The sequence below is a fragment of the Candoia aspera genome, chromosome 1, assembly GCF_035149785.1.
Source record: "Candoia aspera isolate rCanAsp1 chromosome 1, rCanAsp1.hap2, whole genome shotgun sequence".
In the NCBI taxonomy this organism is placed as follows: Eukaryota; Metazoa; Chordata; class Lepidosauria; order Squamata; family Boidae; genus Candoia; species Candoia aspera.
In genome coordinates this window covers 63,830,675-63,850,178 of record NC_086153.1, presented here as the reverse complement: position 1 = coordinate 63,850,178, position 19,504 = coordinate 63,830,675, and the positions used below count along the sequence as shown (strand labels likewise).

General features: G+C 42.8%; 2 protein-coding genes across 2 annotated transcripts in view; one reads left to right on the top strand and one right to left on the bottom strand.

Annotated features, from left to right (window-relative positions):
* Positions 1-34: 34 nt before the first annotated feature.
* On the top strand, positions 35-18,375 carry POLR1C (RNA polymerase I and III subunit C). Its single transcript, XM_063305478.1, has 9 exons — positions 35-422; positions 947-1,018; positions 1,643-1,750; positions 2,331-2,463; positions 2,567-2,683; positions 3,040-3,189; positions 5,496-5,645; positions 6,200-6,316; positions 15,852-18,375. The coding sequence occupies exons 1-9, from the start codon at positions 354-356 to the stop codon at positions 15,968-15,970; spliced, it is 1,035 nt and encodes a 344-aa protein (XP_063161548.1). The 5' UTR covers positions 35-353; the 3' UTR covers positions 15,971-18,375.
* Positions 17,932-19,504, bottom strand: part of XPO5 (exportin 5) — a 45,806-nt gene continuing 44,233 nt past the window's right edge. The window contains exon 32 of the mRNA XM_063305402.1: positions 17,932-19,378. Coding sequence (XP_063161472.1) covers positions 19,238-19,378 — 141 coding nt within the window. The 3' untranslated portion in view covers positions 17,932-19,237. The remainder of the gene's footprint in view (positions 19,379-19,504) is intronic.

The window sequence follows — 19,504 nt, the reverse complement described above, 5'->3', positions numbered from 1 at the left end:
CCTGACTGCGGTGCCATCTTGGTTGTTCCAGGCACACCAGACGAAGCAGAAGCGCATAACGGATAACGACGGACAAACAGAAAAGCAGGAAAAGTCCAAGACGTCTTATACACGCTCAAATGTAATCTTTATACGTAACTCTAAAGCACGCCGATACAAAAAGTGTAGCTTAGAAAGCGCCACACATAATATGGCGGCATACCGCAACCAACTTCCGTTCCTTAGGAAGAGACGCACAACCGGAACTTGAGTATCACGTGAGATGCGAAGCTTTCCTGCTCGACAGTAAAACATTGCGCCTGCGCGTTGGGCTGGTGGACTGGTTTCCTGTACTGTAGCACGTTTGCTGAACGATGGCAGCACCCGGGAGTGTGGAGGAGATGCGGAACCGCGTGGTTTTGGGCGAGTTCGGTGTTCGCAATGTAAGCGAAAGAAAGCGGCGGGAGGGATGAGGGGGTAGTGTTGTCTTGCCACGAAGTAGGTCTTGTTAATGATTTGAGTGGGAGTTCCCTGGAGAGGAAACGTGAGTTATATAAACAATATAAATCTGGTGCAACTGAACGAATGAAAAAGCGCTGCTTCAAACTTTGTCGTGGTGCAGATGAAGGGATTTGCAAATTTTGTCTCGAATATTTAGCTGTTATTTCACAGTTTCCCCACATACGTACAGTTGTTGGTTGAATATGCTCAGATGTATGCATGAACTCCAGTTGTCCAGATAATTCTGTAAAGCAAATTTTTACTAGTCATGTTTTTAAATTTGGGAAATTGCCGTATGCTGAATCAGGTCATTGGTTTATTGAACACACAGAGGTAGACACACACAACACAGATTGGCAGCTGTTCAGGATTTCAAATGGCTGTCTTTACAGCTCTATTCAGGGATTGAACCTGGCATAATCTGCATTTTCTGTCACAGAGTTACATGATGTGTCTTCCTCTCCAGGTCCACACAACAGATTTTCCTGGGAATTATTCAGGATACAATGATGCTTGGGATAAGCAAAGATTTGAAAAGGTGAGAAAAAAGTAATTTTCTGTTAGGCAGCTTGAAGTCAAAAGTTGCCTATTTCCTTGGACCTGTGGTGTTCCTAACTTTTCTTGATAATAACAAATTGGCATGAACAGCATTGTGTTCCTGGATCCTATTAGCTTGTCTGTAGTTTGGTTCAAGCTGTAGTGCATTTTTAAATGTAGATGCTGTTTGTATGATGGACAACTTGGTTCAGTTTGTTGCTGCTTATGAAAGATGTGCCCAAGCCATTTTCTGTGCTCATTTGATTGGAAAGACTGGGAAGGGTGTGAACTGAATAAATACATATTTATAAACTAAAATACCTGAATATTCAAATGGGTTTGATAATGGCATAAACATTTAATTTCATGGTAAGAAATCTTCAACCTGGTGACCTCCAGATGTGTTGGATCATACTTTATTAACTGCAGCTAGCAGAGCCAATGGTTGCAGTTCAGTGTACTTAACAGGGATCGATTTAGAGAGTAGTACTGTTTGAACTACTCTCTCATAACTCTGGTTATAAGAATTTTTGTTGCATCTTACTGTTTATCAGCAAAGGCTTTTTTAAAAACAAAAATAGGACACCTACAGATGCCTGTTTTGAAACTTTCTTTGTTTCCACAGAATTTCAGAGTAGATCCGATCCATATGAATGAAAGTACTTTGGAATTTGACATGGTGGGGATTGATGCAGCCATTGCTAATGCTTTCCGACGGATCTTGCTTGCTGAGGTATCAATTTCTTTTCCACAGAAATAAAGTAAGGCAAGCATAATAAAAATGGTATTATAATGCATTTGCATATGTCCTCAAAAGTATCACATTTGCATTGAGAAGGATTGTCAGACTCTGTTGTGAAAGAGAAATTGCAATACAAAGTCTACAGAACCATTTTTTAAAAATTGAGGTGGTTTTATTAAACAGTAAATGTTAGCAATTTAAAATACTTTCGTGTTATAGAAAAAGAACAGGTATTACTATAGATAAGGCATCATTGAAATTTAGAAAGCTGTTGTCCAAAATAGCTAGCTCACTGCTATACTATATTACATGTGCACAGTAGGTATATTGTTAAATTTGCCTGTTCATCCTGTTGGAGCTTGAACTAATTTTTCAGAAATAAGATGTAACTACTGGGTTGTGAAAAAGTAATGCAAGAACATTGGGGAGTCTACAAACCCTTTTTACAAAAATTATCTCTTGTTAAGACTGGATGGACTTGTTAAGATCAATAGTGTTTGATCATCAGAATTCAGAAATTCATAGAACAGAAACTGAGGACCAGTGCTTTGACAAATTGTCTGTTGCCTAGGTGCCTACCATGGCTGTAGAGAAAGTCTTTATATACAACAACACCTCCATCGTACAGGATGAAATCCTAGCTCACCGTTTGGGACTGATCCCTATTTGTGCAGATCCTCGTCTCTTTGAGTACAAGAGTGAAGGTATGATAACGTTGGAGGCATTTGTCAGGGACTGAAGCTGGCTGTTGTTGAGTAGAATTTAAAAGAATGTGTGTGCATCTCTGTTCTTCCTTGCTTTTTTCAGAAGATGAATGTGATGAAATTAACACACTGCAGTTCCGGTTGAAAATAAAATGTAGCAGGAATCCTCAGGCGGCTAGGGAATCATCTGATCCCAATGAGCTCTACATCAACCATAAAGGTAAAAATCTTGCTTTCAGTGAGCAGTGATTACTGTTCTGTGTTCCTAGTACAAGTATTATCTTGACACATCCCTATATTCAAGCCCTCTCAGTCCACCATATCTTCTTCCTTTTCTAACATTGGAATAAAGACCTGTGTTCTACTTTGCAAAATTAATTTTTTCATGGCTTTGCCTACCCCCCCTTCCCCGCTTTGAATATCATTTTTTGCTGTTCCTTGTTGACTGAGGAGATGCCCTGCTGGATTGGAGCAGCATAGAAGGCCCAGCAAATAATTGAATGAATAATGTCAGAGTTGATTATGTCTGTATAGTTGTAAGCACAACTTCTTAAAAATAGTCTTTTCTTCTCATAGTTTACACCAAACACATGGAGTGGGTACCACTAGGATCTCAAGCAGACAACATGAATGCAAATTTCCGACCTGTCCATGATGATATCCTCATTGCTCAGTTGCGTCCTGGCCAAGAGATTGATGTACTTATGCACTGTGTAAAGGGAATTGGTGAGACAGCTAGTGTTCTGAGATAAATTTGGCAATTTCATTTTATGGGGGAAGTGCTTGCTTTGTACACATGGCTGGTATTTTCTCAATAGATGTTAGATCTCAGTGATGGGGTCCTTTTTGAGAGGGTGGGGGGTTGTTGATTTGCCCCTTGGATTATTCTGGTTTATTTGATAAATTGCCTTTTTGTTTATGGGATAGAATTATAACTGGTCCACAGTCCTTTGTAATTCCTATCTGTATTGTAAAGGGTCTGTTTGAGCTTTGTGTTAGATAAGTCTGGCTAGGTTTTTTTTAAATAATATGTTGTCTGGGGTGAATCTGAAATAGTGGTCTGCTTGATAGTAGTAATATTTACTTTGTTAGCCAAGAAAAATATTCTGGGACTTAGGTTTTACTTTTTCTTTCCCACTATTCATTCAGAACTTAAATTGAAAGTTCATGTGCCTGCTAAATAATAAGCTTGTTTCCCCTATGTTAGGGGGTCATGTTTTACATCTTCCCACATCTTAATTAACTGTGACTAGCACCTGGATCACTTAATTAATATTTCAGTTCATTTTGCCATGGAGAGTGGACAGATAACTCAATGCTGATGGGTTGAGAAAAACAAACAGATAAGTACTTTCTAAACAGCATGTTCCTATATAAAAAAACAGGTGATCATGCAAGGGTTACTCAAAAGACTGTGTACTCATAGTTTGGCCACTCTGAAATAGGTTATATAAAACTTTGGGAAGGAGGTGATTGAAAGCTGTGTCTATCCGGTCTGATATTAGAAAAAGCAAAAATTGGTTTTAGCCAGATTTCAAAATATATATCTCTTCTGAATTCTAAGTACAGATAGTCCTTGTTTAATGACCATAATTGGGACCAGAATTTCAGTTCCTAAGCGAATCAGTTGTTAAATGAATCTGACCTGATTTTACTGCCTTTTTTGTGGCAGTTGTTAAACAAATCACCGTGGGTGTTAAGCGAACCATGTGGTTGTTAAGCGAATCATGCGGTTCCCCATTGATTTTGCTTGCCAGAAGCTGGCCAGGAAGGTAGAAAATGGTGACCATGTGACCATGTGACACTGCAACAGTCGTAAATGTGAACTGGTTGCCAAGCACCGAAATTGCAGTCATGTGACTGTGGGGACGCTGCAACAGTCATAAGTGTGAGGACTGGTCATAAGTTGTTTTTTCCAGCACTGTCATAAGTCCAAACTGCTACTAAACAAATGGTTGTTAAGTGAGGACTACCTGTAGCAGATTTTCCAATAAACTGTTACTCAGTTCCCATAAAGGGTATATAGATTTAAGTTGTATGCCAGGGTTTCTTAAACTTTCGGCAATCCTGGATCACTAAATAAATGTTTGGAAATTGTGCAATCTATCCAGTTAAGCTGACGTTCCCTCCCCTGTGTTTTCATCTTAAAGATGAGTTTACATTTTTTTGGCAAGTAAGATAGTTTATAGTTGCATTTGAATATGCCTTTACATCCCCATAATTTAAATTTTTTTTTTAATGAAATTGTGTTAAAATTTTATCCAACATTAAGTATTTGTGTACAATTTCAGTTATTTTATGTCTTGCATGCCGTGCCATAATAGCAACAGCACTTAGCACAAATGTGCTGTTCAAGAACGTTCTTTGATAAAAATCTCTTGAGTCCTAGGCCAGGGCTCCAGCCCAATGAAATCCCATTTTTCTTATAAACCTGTTAAATAAAAAATGAATGTTTACCATGTCCACCTTTTGAGTTGCTTGAGAGAGATCCCAGCTCTGTTTAGCACAGCACTTGTGGACTCATAATTGGTGTCTATACCTGAGACCCGTTCACTGTTGCCAATAATGTGAATTGTAGTACTCAGATTGCTACTTGTATTACCACTTGTGTGCTTCAGTGAATCATTTTCAGTCACTGATCCATTTTTGTGAAGCAGCAAGTGGAGGGTAAAGGTTGAGAGGCAAGGGCTGAGGTGAATACGATTCTGATAAGCTAATTGGCAATGAATTAGTGGGAAGGCTGTGAGGCACTTCTGTAGACTATGGGCTATCTGCAGACCGTAGTTTGAAAATCTCTTCCATTTGCATTTTGCCTTTGCTCAACTTCTTTGTTGTACCAGCATTACTGGCAAATGTTATGAAAGATTAATGGGCTATTTGGAAGAGTGCAGCTGGTTTTTATTACCTAGAGGGTTGGACAGGAGTGCAGAACAAACCCTATTTGCTTCCAGCTTTCTCTCTCGGCCTCCACTTCATCCCATTTATGTCTGATTGCGTTCATTTGCTTTTTAAAAGTCACTTCTTTTCTTTAGGTAAAGATCATGCCAAATTTTCTCCAGTAGCCACGGCCAGTTATCGTCTGTTGCCAGAAATCTCTTTATCACAACCTGTTGAAGGTGAAGCAGCTGAGCGGCTGAAAAAGTGTTTTTCTTCTGGAGTTATTGAGATTGAGGAAATCAAAGGTAAATTGTCTTTTCATTCTTTAAATTGTAGAAAATCACAAACTGTGTTTTATTGACAAAAAAAAAGCTTTATGACAGAAATTAATACTCTCGGTTTGGTTAAATATATGTTCTCCTTCCTCATGGTCTGATTTTTGATCTACAGTACCCTCCAATGAGCTCTTTGGGGGCCAAGTTACAAAAATGGCAAACTTGGATCTATGGCTGGACTCCTTCCACTTTTTTCTTTTTGCTATGCAGTGATTCAGGTTATTTCCTCCCTGGCTATCAAAAAAATCAAGTGAATGCCTGATGTTGGGTTCTGAAGAGTGAAGAAAAGCTCCATTGAGTTCTTGAGGGGTATCTGAAGAGGCCTGTGCAGGATCAGACTGCAGGTTTCTTTTGTCCAGGGTTGATCAGTTCCTTGGCTGGACAAAATGTTATTTGGAATCTATGTTTTGTATCTGGGTTGAAGCAGAGATGAGAAAACATAATCCAGCAGTATGTAGAAAAGGTTCAGTGAAGACATGTTAATATCTCTTTTGGAATTTAGGCATCGGTTCTTTTTTTTCTAGGGAAGAAAGTAGCAAGAGTAGCTAATGCTCGATTGGATACACTCAGCAGAGAAATTTTTCGTCACGATGACTTGAAAAACCTTGTACGTTTGGCTCGGGTACGAGATCATTACATCTGTGAGTAGTTTTCATGTTCTTCTGTTACTGATCTTTATAATCTTGGATTGTGTAAGAGGGATAGGCAGCTTTCCTTGGATCAGGAGCTGTAACTCCCTTACTTCCTGACGGGCTGGAGGTAATAATTAGCAGAAGGGTTTTGACATCGGAAGGGGCTGAATGTTTCACCCCTTTTTTTTTTTGGTGGGTAAAGGATTGATGTCAGGGGCCTCCGGGAAGCAAAGAGGTCTCATTTCCAACCTCTATAAAGGATGCCCACAAATTGTGCCACTACCAAATTTTGATGGTGTGATTTAGGACTGTTTTAGAGGCTATAAGGCTGGAAATGGGAATGGTGTGTGGCCCAGCCTTAATTTTTAGATTTTTTTTTAATTGTACCACTGAAAACCAGCCTTTTGATGCCAGTTTATAAAAGGACGGTCTGGGAGGATGCCTGTGCTGGAGTTTGTGCAGCACGTGCAGAGTGCTGGAAAGCGTTTGGCACGAGAGGTCAGAAAGAAGACACCAGGCATTTCAGCAAAAAGGTTGTATTCAGACAAAACATAGAACATAAACTGTTTCTCCTCTAGATCCCTAGAGGGGTTCAAAAGCTCCTTAAATACAAAAGAGCATATTTAAAAGTACACGCACACGCACAAGTGCGCTGAGCAGACGGATTGAAGAGAAGCTGCAAACAGGAGAAGCAAGGGGCTGGCTCTGGCAGAGCTGGCTTATTTAAATGCAAATCAAGCAAGGAAGTGGAGGACAGGTTTCAAGCTACAGTTTTCCCATATAAGGTCATTGGACACTTAAACCTTGTTGACCGAGTGAGGCCTGACCTTTTGACTCTGCCAAACACTTAAGAAATGATTTGTTACCATGGATACCTGTGACTTGCCCCTAGTAGCACAACAACGAAATAACAACAGCCTGCACTTGTGGGTTGTCTCACATTGCTGCATAGTAGCTAGCCAGAAGCTTGGAAATGTCATATGACAAAGCACCGTGTGTAATTTTCCTTGTCTTTTATTCTGTAGTTCTGTATTTTTATTTATTTATTTAATTTTTACCCCACCTTTATTATTTTTATAAGTAACTCAAGGTGGCGACCATACTTAATACTCCTTCCTCCTTCTATTTTCCCCACAACAACCACCCTGTGAAGTGAGTTGGGCTGAGAGAGAGTGACTGGCCCAGGGTCACCCAGCCGGCTTTCATGCCTAAGGGACTAGAACTCACAGCCTCCTGGTTTCTAGCCCAGCACCTTAACCACTAGACCAAACTGGCTCTTTTATTTATTTTATTTTATTTATTTTTATATATTTATATTTTGTATTTATTTTTACTTTATTATATTTTTATCTTATAGTATTAGTTTCTGCATCAAAATGATATGAAACCAAATAATCTCAGCAGTCATTTTAATGTCATTATATAATTCTGTCTTTTGACCATTTTGAGCCAATCCTTCATTCAGTGCTTAGAAATCTAAAAATCTTTATGCAAGTGAGGTCTTAATGTTTGTCTTGGGAACATGGCACATTTGAAAAGCACAGAAAGTAGATTCTGCAGAGAGAAAGTTCCCTCTGCTCTGCTGAAAGTCAACTTGTATTCATGTATCAGTGAACTGTGATTTATTGAACAAACCACAGTTGTCATGGTTGATTAAAAATAATAAGCTGACTTATATGCTTGACTATTGCCAAGGCTGCATGCTCCAAAGTGAATCTGTCCTATAAGATCTGGGAGAGGAGCCTTGCTTGGAGTCCTCTCACCAAAGTAACTTCATCTATAGCATGCTGGCTGGGGAATTCTGAGAGTTAAAGTCTGTGCATCTTATACTTGCCAAGATTGAGAAACACTGATCTACAGGAGAAGGGTCTTCTCAGTGATGGTGCCACTCCTGTGGAACAGCTTGCCTTTACAAATAAGAATTGCCTCATCCTTACTGAATTTCCAGAAAGAAGTGAAAAGTTGTGTCTGGAAGAGAGCATTTGGGGGATGTTAGGTTTTCTTTTATTATCTACCTCTCTGTGTTAATGCTGTTGTTATAATGCTACAGTTTTGATGTTTTCTCTTTTATTTCTGTCATATGCTACTCAGCCATTTTGGACTAGAGTGGCATAGAAATACCAGCAAATAAATAAGCATCATTTGCATGACTTAGCATAACGTGCAACCCAAATTATTATCAAGGGTATGTCATAACTAGAGGGACGCGGTGGCGCTGCGGGTTAAACCGCTGAGCTGCCGATCGGAAGGTCGGCGGTTCGAAACCGCGCGGCGGGGTGAGCTCCCGTTGCTAGTCCCAGCTCCTGCTCACCTAGCAGTTCGAAAACATGCAAATGTGAGTAGATCAATAGGTACCGCTTCGGCGGGAAGGTAACGGCGTTCCGTGTTGTCATGCTGGCCACATGACCCGGAAGTGTCTACAGACAACGCCGGCTCTAAGGCTTAGAAACGGAGATGAGCACCGCCCCCTAGAGTCGGACACGACTGGACTTTACGTCAAGGGAAACCTTTACCTTTACCCTATGTCATAACTACAGTGGTGCTTAGAAGTTTGTGAACCCTTTTGAATTTTCAATATAAATGCATAAATATGACCTAAAACGTGATATGTTTTCCATACAAGTCTTAAAACTAGTTGGTGAAAGGTGAAAAGGTCCCCTGTGCAAGCACCGAGTCATGTCTGACCCTTTGGGGGGACGCCACTTTCGCGGTGCTTTCTAGGCAGACTATAGTTGTCATGTTCCCCGTTACGATGAGTGCTTTACATCGTAACGTTTTACATGCCTTTCACTGACGCGGGGTTGGGGGGTGCAGTTAGGCATTGTTGTGCTGGACTGCTTATCTGCTTTCTAGGATTGGAATGTGTTTGGGCTACGCTTTGGTTTCAAGGTTTTCTTCCCAGGCGATTGGCACTGTCCGTTGCCAGCACCTGGGGATAAGGGAGTTTGAACCGGTTGGGTGAAGGGAGGGGTTTCATTCGCACGGAGGGTTTTTAGTTTGTAATTCGCACGCTTTTGTTCATTCTCAGCTTTCTCTGTATTTGCATACTAATCCTTCAATAAATCAGATTTCATAAAGTTATACTTGTGAGTCTGGTTCAATTAGGTTAGGCAATCATTACATAAAGCTGAGAATCATAAAACTTTACCGTTAACATCCTTCCAGAGTAATCTGTGAGGAAATAAAGTTAGCGATGACTGAGCCTACTCCTTACTCAGGAGAAAGTGAATATTCGAGTGTGGGGGAGCCGGATTCCACGGTAAAGAGAAGGGAAAAGGCCCCCACTCCGGAGTCGGAGGACCTACAGGAGACTTCGAGTTCCAGTCCAGCGAAAGGGAAAACTGTGAAATCTAAAGTGGTTAAGAAAGCAGAAGAATCGCCAGCTGAACAGGTGATGTGGGATGAGGAGCAGGGAACCCTACCAGAGACGTCGAAGATGTCTTGGAAGCAGAGGTACCCGCTGTCCCCGAATGTAGCCAGGACCGATAAGAGAGGGTCGGAGGATTCCGAGACCCCTGTGAGGTTACAAGGGTGGGAAGCCAGGATGCAGTCCCTAGAAGAAATGATGATGAAAATATCATTGGCTTTGTGGGGCCTGGACAGAGGGAGAAGGGAACATCATTCCAGACAGTCGTCCCCATCTCTCCCCCCACCCTCGGGTGTGAGGAAGAAGGATCGGAGAAGGCATCGGGCGGAATCACCATCTAGCAGTCCCAGACGTTTGTCCCCATCGCCCCCACGGCGTTCGGAAGACAGAGGAAGGAGGGAAAATAAGGATGAGAAGAGAAATCCCAAAGTCAGGATTTCGAATTCCCCCCCCCCCCGATTGGGAAGACCCCCTGTGTCCAAGAGAAGGGGTGGGCAGAAGGAGAGGAAGAGGAGCCCGCAGGGTGCGAGATACAAGGATTTCACTGTCAAGTTTGATGGGGATCCCACTAAGCTGTCATTTTTCCTGACCAATGCTAAAAGCTATATGGAGGAGTTTGGGAGGCTGTTTCCTTCTGAAAGGGCTAAGATAAATGCTGTTGCCACCAAACTGAAGGGGAGGGCAGCTGATTGGTTTGTCCAATTAACTGAGATGGATGCCCTGGAATTAGACGAGTTTGAAGAATTCCTGTGGGTGCTCAAATTGCATTTTGCTGACCCATTAGCTAAAGAGAAAGCCAAGGTGGCTCTGAGGGAACTGATTCAAGGATCAAGGTCCGTTGCAGACTATGCCCTAGAATTCCAAGCTTTAGCTGCAAAGGTGGACGATTGGTCGCAAACAACTTTAATAGAAATGTTTAAGGATGGTCTGAGGCCCGAGTTGCTGAGATGGTCGTTGGGAAGAGAAGATCCTATTACCCTATATGACTGGATCCAGCTGGCAGGGAACGTTGAGCAAGCCCACACTAAATTTGCACAAAGCAGGAAGGGTCCCAAGCAAATGGCCATGATAAGAGCTGCCAAGTCCACGGGCACCACGGGCAGAACGGGGCAAATGGTATGGCAGGAGGAGAAGGAGAGCCGCTTTGCAAAAGGTCAGTGCCTGCGGTGTGGAAAAGAAGGGCACAGAGCAGCTGCGTGCCCGAAACCCCGGCCAGAAGTTCGGCAGGGAAAGTCACCTGGAAAGTCGCCCACACTGCCCAGGAAGATGAGAGCAGCCCAGGGTAAGACCAAAGTCGAGGAGACTCCTTACTACGAGGGAGAGGAGGAACAAGACCCCAAAGAACTGGCGGGAAACGCCCGCCACCTGCTTTAAGAAGCACCTCTGGGCAGGTGGTGGATGATGGGCGTGAGGATGTGTTGGTGAGTGGCAATTGCCCCACTTTAAACGTAAAGTTGAAGTTAGGATCCAGCACGAAAACCGTAGAGGTGTGGGGGTTGATCGATTCAGGGTGCTCGAAGTGTTTAATGCACCCTGATCTAGTGGCTGCTTTGGAGTTGCCTACTTTTCCATTACAAAAGCCCATGATTTTCACCCAGCTGGATGGTTCTATGGTGGGAGGGAAACCGGTGACTCATTTCACAGGCATGGTGGCTCTGCAATTGGGCACCCACCAAGAGGAGTTGCAATTTGTGGTAGCCCCTGTGGGGACCCCCCTTGTCATTCTGGGGATTCCTTGGTTGGTCCGGCATAATCCCCATATCAATTGGGAGCATAAAACTCTGACTTTTCCAGATGGCTTTTACAAGGCTCCAGCTGCGGAACAGTTAACGTTGGCTGCAGTGGGGAGGGCTGGGGCAATGGCTCTACAGTTCAACGTGCCTCCATTGGAGGGCTTGCCAGACAGATACCGGGACTTTGCTGATGTCTTTGGGGAAAAGGAAGCGGATCAGCTCCCGCCCCATCGTAAAACTGATTGTGCCATAGAGCTGGTCCCCAACGCCACGTTACCCAAGCCAAAAATCTACGCCATGACCCAGAAGGAACTGGAGGTGCTACGAGACTTCGTGGATAAGAACTTGGCCAGGGGTTTCATCGAGCTGGCAAACTTGCCAGTTGGCGCCCCTGTCCTTTTCCGTGAGAAAAAAGATGGGACATTGAGATTATGCACAGATTATCGCGGATTAAATGCTGCTTCCATATCGAATAAATATCCAATCCCCTTAATAAAGGATATGTTAGCACATCTGTCCAAGGGGAAGGTCTTTTCTAAATTGGATTTACATGAAGCCTATTTTCGCATACGCATCCGGGAGGGGGATGAATGGAAAACTGCTTTTAACTGTCCATTGGGTTCATTTCAGTACAAGGTTTTGCCGTTTGGGTTGGCAGGGGCACCAGGTGTTTTTATGCAATTGATCAATGAAGTGTTACATGAACATTTGTTTAAGGGGGTACTGGTCTACTTAGATGATGTTTTGATTTACACTGAAACTGAACAGGAGCATGAGTCTTTAGTGAAAAAGGTTCTAAGCAAACTCAGAGATGCAGAATTGTTTGCCAAACTTTCCAAATGTGAATTTCATAAGTCGCAACTTGATTATTTAGGATACAGAATCTCAGCTAAAGGCATTGAGATGGACCCTGGCAAGATCCAGGCTATCATGGGGTGGGAGCGCCCACGCACCAGAAGGCAATTACAATCTTTTTTAGGATTTTCCAATTTTTACCGCCAATTTGTAAAGGGGTTCGCTGAGATAGCTCTACCCCTCACTGATCTCTTAAAAACCAAAGGGGTGGGTGACACCCGTAAGGTGAAAAACCCAGGCGCACTTCTGAATTGGACGCCCCAGTGCCAAGCAGCTTTTGACAAGCTTAAGAGCCTGTTCACTGCTGAACCAATTTTACAACATCCTGATCCCACTAGACCCTTTGTGGTTCAAGTAGATGCTTCTGATTTCTCCATTGGGGCGCTCTTGTTACAAAAGGATGCATCTGATCACCTAAAACCGTGTGCCTATTTGTCCCGCAAGTTTTCTGAAACTGAACGTAGATGGCATATTTGGGAAAAGGAGGCTTTTGCAGTAAAAGCTGCCTTGGAGGCTTGGCGCCACCTTTTAGAGGGGGCTACATGTCCTTTTGAGGTTTGGACGGACCATAAGAATCTGGAGGTGCTCAGCACTCCCCGCCGCCTCAGTCCTAAGCAAGTTCGCTGGGCTCAATTTTTCAGCCGATTTAATTTCCAGCTGAAGTTCATTCCAGGCAAAAAGAACTTCTTGGCTGAGGCTCTATCCCGCTTGCCCCAGGACGCTGGTCCTGCGCCGGCTATAGTAGGTACTGTTTGGACCGAGCCACAATTAGGATTTCAGGCTGTCACGCGCAGTCACACCAGAGCGCAGCAGCCTCCGGCTCAGCCTTCGTCGGGGGGGGGGGGGGAGGAGATTGCCAGTTTCCTCTCAATTGCAGCAGCAGTTCCTACAAGAGCTGTCAACAGATACTTGGTTGCAATGTAATAAAGACAATGTTTCTTTTACTGATGGTTTGGCTTGGAAACAAAATAGACTTTATGTTCCTGAAACGTTAAGGGCTGAAATCCTCACTCGTTCTCATGATGATAAGGTGGCTGGGCACTTTGGTTTTGTTAAAACTCTGCACCTGGTAAGGCGCCAATTTTGGTGGCCCACCTTAAGAGGGGATGTTAAGGATTATGTGGCTTCCTGCCCTGTTTGTGCAATGTCTAAACGGAAGGGGGGGAAGCCCCAAGGGCTCCTACAGCCAGTTGCGAGTCCCTCCCGCTCGTGGGAGGATATTTCCATGGATTTTATTGTAGACTTGCCTCCCAGTCAGAGGAAAACAGTGATTTGGGTTGTAAAAGACTATTTTTCTAAGCAGGCCCATTTCATTCCATGTACCTCCATTCCCTCAGCTCAACAGCTGGTGCGCCTCTTTTTGATCCACATCTACCGGTTGCACGGGACCCCCTCCCGTTTGGTGACTGACAGAGGCACACAATTTACTTCGCAATTCTGGAAGTCATTTTTAAAATTGATTGGCACGACCCAAGCTTTGTCCACGTCTTCGCATCCATCCACTGATGGCTCTACGGAGATTGTTAACTCAACCCTGGAACAGTTTTTGTGTTCCTTTGTTAATTACCAACAAGACAATTGGGTGGATTTGCTCCCTTTTGCTGAAGTTGCTTACAATAATGCTGTGCATCAGAGCACTGGGCACACCCCATTTCGCATTGTGTTCGGACGGGACTTTGTTCCCATCCCAGAGTTGCCTCAGCCTGCTCCGCAGACCTGCTCCCCCTCTGATTGGGCTGCGCAACTTGCTGATGCTTGGCCCATGATCAAAGAGGCTTTGGTTGATGCTCAAGCTACGTACAAGCTCTATGCAGACAGGCACAGATCTCTCCAACCTGATTTTAAAACTGGGGACAAAGTCTGTCTATCCATTAAGTTCATTAAGTCCCCTCAACCTTCCAAGAAGTTGGCTCCTAAATTCATTGGTCCCTTTCCTATTGTGGGGATTGTGAATCCTGTCACCTTCAAATTGGATTTGCCTCATAACCTCAAACGCTTACATCCTGACTTTCACTGTTCATTGCTCAAACCTGTCACCAATTCTGACAAGTGGCATAACCAGCCTCCTCCCCCTGCTCCCATCATGATTGATGGCCAACAACACTTTGAGGTGAAGGAGGTCCTTGACTCCCGCAGAGCCCGGGGGACTCTTCAATACCTTGTCAAATGGAAGCATTTTCCCCACCCGGAGTGGGTGGCTGCTCATGATGTTTCTGCTCCAATTCTGGTAACCCGTTTTCACTCGGCTTATCCTTCAAAGCCGGCTCCTTAATTTTTTTGGGGGGGGGGCGGTATGTCATGTTCCCCGTTATGATGAGTGCTTTACATCGTAACGTTTCACATGCCTTTCACTGACGCGGGGTTGGGGGGTGCAGTTAGGCATTGTTGCGCTGGACTGCTTATCTGCTTTCTAGGATTGGAATGTGTTTGGGCTACGCTTTGGTTTCAAGGTTTTCTTCTCAGGTGATTGGCACTGTCCGTTGCCAGCACCTGGGGATAAGGGAGTTTGAACCGGTTGGGTGAAGGGAGGGGTTTCGTTCGCACAGAGGGTTTTTAGTTTGTAATTCTTTTGTTCATTCTCAGCTTTCTCTGTATTTGCATACTAATCCTTCAATAAATCAGATTTCATAAAGTTACACTTGTGAGTCTGGTTCAATTAGGTTAGGCAATCATTACAATAGTGGGGTGGTTTGCCATTGCCTTCCCCAGTCGCCACCTTCCCCAGCAAGCTGGGTACTCATTTTACCGACCTCGGAAGGATGGAAGGCTGAGTCGACCTGAGCCGGCTACCCGAGAATCCAGCTTCCGCTGGGATCAAACTTGGGTCGTGGGGAGAGTTTTGGTTGCAGTACTGCCGCCTGCCACTCTGTGCCACACGAGGCTGCAAAAACTGGATAGAGTAGATAGAGAACCCAATTAAAAAAAAGAGTTGAAAGTATACTTGTTCATTTCTTTATTGAGGAAAATGATCTAAAGCTACATACTTGTGTGTGCTGATGTGCAGGACTGATCCATAGTTATTGGAAACATTTGGTTACAGTTATTGCTGCCCACGGGTGGCATACTAGTTACTGAAAACAAAGGTTTGCATACTTTTGCCATTTTGGCTTTATTTTTGTAAAATAAATGATGACACGGTGTAGTATGTCATGTTGTTCATCTGAGGTTGTATATACCTAATTTTAAGACCTGCTAAGGACCAGATGATTTTTATTATGTCCTGATACATAAAACCATAGAACTCAAAGAGGGTGTACTTTTTCACACGACTGTATGTAGCTTTAGATTGTTTTCCTCAATAAATAAATGAACAAGTATGTTATTGACTCATTTAATTAGGTTCTCTTTATCTAGTTTTAGGACTTGTGTGGAGAACAGATCACCTTTTAGGTCATATTTATGCAGAAACATTGAAAATTCAAAAGGGTTCACAAACTTTTAAGCCCCACTATATTTTGGAGCCTAGTAATGAATCATACTGTTTAACAGTAAGGTATCTCTGCTTATTAACTGTTTAGTAAGATGTCTTGGGCTTATAGTTTGTGATAGTTCATACTGAGACCTGAAAGAAGCCTTTTTTTCCCTCCAGTCTCTGTAGAATCAACAGGCATCTTGCCTCCAGATGTGCTGGTGAGTGAAGCAATCAAGGTACTAATGGGAAAATGCCAGCGCTTCTTAGAAGAGCTAAAATGCATCCAGAAGAAATAAGCTTAGGAACACAAAGACTCTTGTGGGGAAATACCATTATCAAAATCTCTACGCCTGACTTGAAGAGGAATAATTTCAATCAAGATTGTATCAGCCTGGAAGAACACAACTACCTTTCCAAGAGATGTCAAAGAATAACAGAAGTTGCTGCATTGTCCTATTGTTAGGTATACATCTTAGACACAACTGAAATTCACGCGTATAATGCAGTGCCCTGTGTACTATTTGCAGTCTGATGGTGGTGGATAAATGTCATCCTTTGATAAGGTTGTGCAAGCATGGGCACATGGTGGCTGCTGGAATGAACTGCACAACTTCCTGTGTTACTCTTAGTTTCCATTAAAGACTACAGCAGTGGTGTGGAAGTCCTACCTCTGTGTAGTGGATCACCTGTTACATAGTACCTTTTCACTGATCTCGTACTGTGTACTACTGACTCAGTTTCAAGATCTAGCGCATAGTTGTTACTCTGATGCCCATAATTCCTTCCAGTCAGCAAAACACACCAGGTCAGTGTTTGTCTATGCCTGAACTGCTGCACCATTCTCTGCTTCAATATTCATGAAAATGCTCCTGGATTCCAGCAGGAACTTACATCCTGTTAACTAGCATTATTTAGTATCTTTATGCATATAGGGACGCGGTGGCGCTGCGGGTTAAACCGCTGCGCTGCTGAGCTTGCCGATCGGAAGGTCGGCGGTTCGAATCCGCGCGATGGGGTGAGCTCCCGTTGCTAGTCCCAGCTCCTGCTCACCTAGCAGTTCGAAAACATGCAAATGTGAGTAGATCAATAGGTACCGCTTTGGTGGGAAGGTAATGGCGTTCCGTGTCATGCCGGCCACATGACCACGGACGGGTCTACGGACGCCGGCTCTAATGGCTTAGAAACGGAGATGAGCACCGCCCCCTAGAGTCAGACACGACTGGACTTTACGTCAAGGGAAACCTTTACCTTTACTATGCATATATATGCTGGTTTAAAATATTTATGGATGTCCTTTCAGTATATTCATTTTAAAAGGTTACTTTTTAGTTACTGGGACACATTTCTCTTCGAAGTAGGGAAAGACATTCTGAATATTCCTCCTACCCTAAGTATTCTCTTGGGATTCCAACTGTTTTCAAAGTTCAGGAAGTAGGTTTCAGCCAGCTTCTGGCAAAACCTGAATATCCTTCCTCTGTTTAATCCATCATTTATTGAAAGAATTTCTAAATTGAAACAGGCAGGAGAGAAAATGCCTGTTGATAAAGTTGTCGAATAAGAAAAATTAAGCTGTAAGAAACAGAGGCATTTTCTCTTAACATGAATATTGTTACGTATAAGTGTTTCAACTATGTGAGCTACGCATATAGCCTCTTGTAGCATCTAGTATTATGGAAAAAGTAAAAGGCACAGGACACTGATTGCTTGGGTTCCTTGCAATATTTTGTCATCAGAAAATTTATTTTTAATCTTTTGAACAGCCCTATTAGCCAGCTTTTGAAAAACTCGAGTTGTCCAACTTTAAAAACAATGCATAATTTTTACCCCAAATTTAAAATGACGTATTTGACTATATTCAATAAGGCAAGGCAAAGCATTAATAGAAAAGTTGTTTCACACAGTGTTTGCACAAGCAAAGTACTTCTTGAAGCGTTGAAGCACCTGCAAATTTTGCAGTGCTGCTTTGGAGTCTTTGCCTACTTATGCATGTGTAAAGTTTGCTACCAGTCTCAGTGAAAATATTTGTACATGCACAATCAGGTACATCTTTTGAAGGAGTTGACTGAGGCTTCCAAAGGATGTAGCTGCTTTAATGCGTTGAAGAAGAGTGCTTCAGTCAGGGTAGCATACTTCAAATTAAATATACAGACTTAGGTGCAATTCTCATTTTGCAGTGTTTGACCCAGAGAGCCATTGTGGTTGTGGTGATGTTCAAAGAAGGCTTGGAAAGAATCAATGCAGAGACAGAACAGCAATATTTGTATAAAACAGACTTTTACTGACATTGATTTGGAGACATCTTCAGATACAACATCCCTACAAAAAATCCTGTTTTTTTAAATGCTTCTATTACGGGTACAGTAAGTTAAAATGTAATCAAGACACAATAAATACAGTTAGGCTAGATTCCAAAGCTATTTAGCAGGGGAATTTTGTTTAAATAAAAGTTACACTGAGATCAAGATTATAGGGGAAACAAGTCAGAGTGGAGTCTGACTACTAGTGAGGGTCTGAATACCAACATTAAGACCTGTTTTCTTGTCCATGTAACCAGATGTGTATACTACTAAGCCACTTAATTGAAAACAACGTTCTGTTGTACCTGTAGTCAAGCTATTAGCAGTCACTAAGGAAAGACCTTCTAGTTGATACTAATTCTTCAGACTGAAAATTAAAATCTGGCAAATTTACACCAGCATTCTATCGGTCGCTTGCTCACTCAAACGTTTTAAGACCTGGCCTGGAGACATTTTGTACCATCATACACTGAACAAAATTATCTAGAACTGTGCTGCTCTACATTCAAGGGCAGCAATTCAGCTTAAGTTATTTAAAGATATTTTAGACCAGTATAAAATAGTTCTGAATTCCTTTTGTTTAGAAAATTCTGGCTTTTGACAGCTGAGGACTGATTTGGAGCTAGAATACCTGTTTCAACAATGTTTCTAGGGCAAAGAAGGGGATGTTTAATTTGAGGCTTCCTGAGGCTTGGTTGAACTAAAAAAAAATGAAGTTTTCACTCCCAGTTTCTCAATAGTGCTTGGTCTGGTGGAACATATGGCCAAGTGTTACTTCTCAAAAAGAAATACAACTTCAAGTCAGTGAAGCTTAGTGATTCAGCAACACCCAATGTGCACACCTGCGTTACTTCACCCAAGCTGTTTCTTTCCAACGGGGAAGCAGGAGTCCTCCATTAGTGTCATGTTGAGGCAGCAACAATACAGGTGTCCTGAAGGAGAAGTGGCCGAGAGAGTGGGAGTCTCCCGAACTTTCTCCCTTCCTTGGCCAAGTACTGTATGCATGCATGAAGGTTTGTTTCTAAACAACTGGCCAAATGACAGTTGGGCTGGAGTGGATGAGCAAACTCTGTCCAACAGTAACAAGAAAAAGTTATTCAGTAAAGCTGCAAGTGGAGCTAGGAAATCCCATCTCCCCAAAAAACGGAGAATGAGGCCAGTGAGAATTATATCCGGGCTCAGGAAAAGAGTAAACAAAGGAAATATGGCTACTGTGAAACAACACAGAGTATAAAGAAGGAAGAGGGTGGTGGAACCGTCCTCAGCTTATGGCTCAAAGAGTGCAATGAGGATTTCCTCTTCATTGTTCTCAAAAACGTCTTGGTCCAGGGATGCTTTCACCTTCTTGAAAAGAGATGGGAGGTTTCTGATGTGGACTTCTTTCCTGAATTGCTCTCCCAAGGGCTTCTGTAAGGAAAAAAGGAACTAGAATAGGCAAGCCACACACAGAAGTACTCCAAGAGAACGGCCTCTGCTAAAATTGTAGAATTCTCCCCACCATGCTGTATGACCCCCTCACAATTGTGGGGCTGC

Coding starts and splice junctions, on each gene's coding strand:
- POLR1C (XM_063305478.1), top strand. CDS start 354: ATGGCAGCACCCGGGAGTGTGGAGGAGATGCGGAACCGCGTGGTTTTG. Junction 1,751..2,330: donor GACGGATCTTGCTTGCTGAG/GTATCAATTTCT, acceptor TCTGTTGCCTAG/GTGCCTACCATGGCTGTAGA. Junction 2,464..2,566: donor CTTTGAGTACAAGAGTGAAG/GTATGATAACGT, acceptor TGCTTTTTTCAG/AAGATGAATGTGATGAAATT.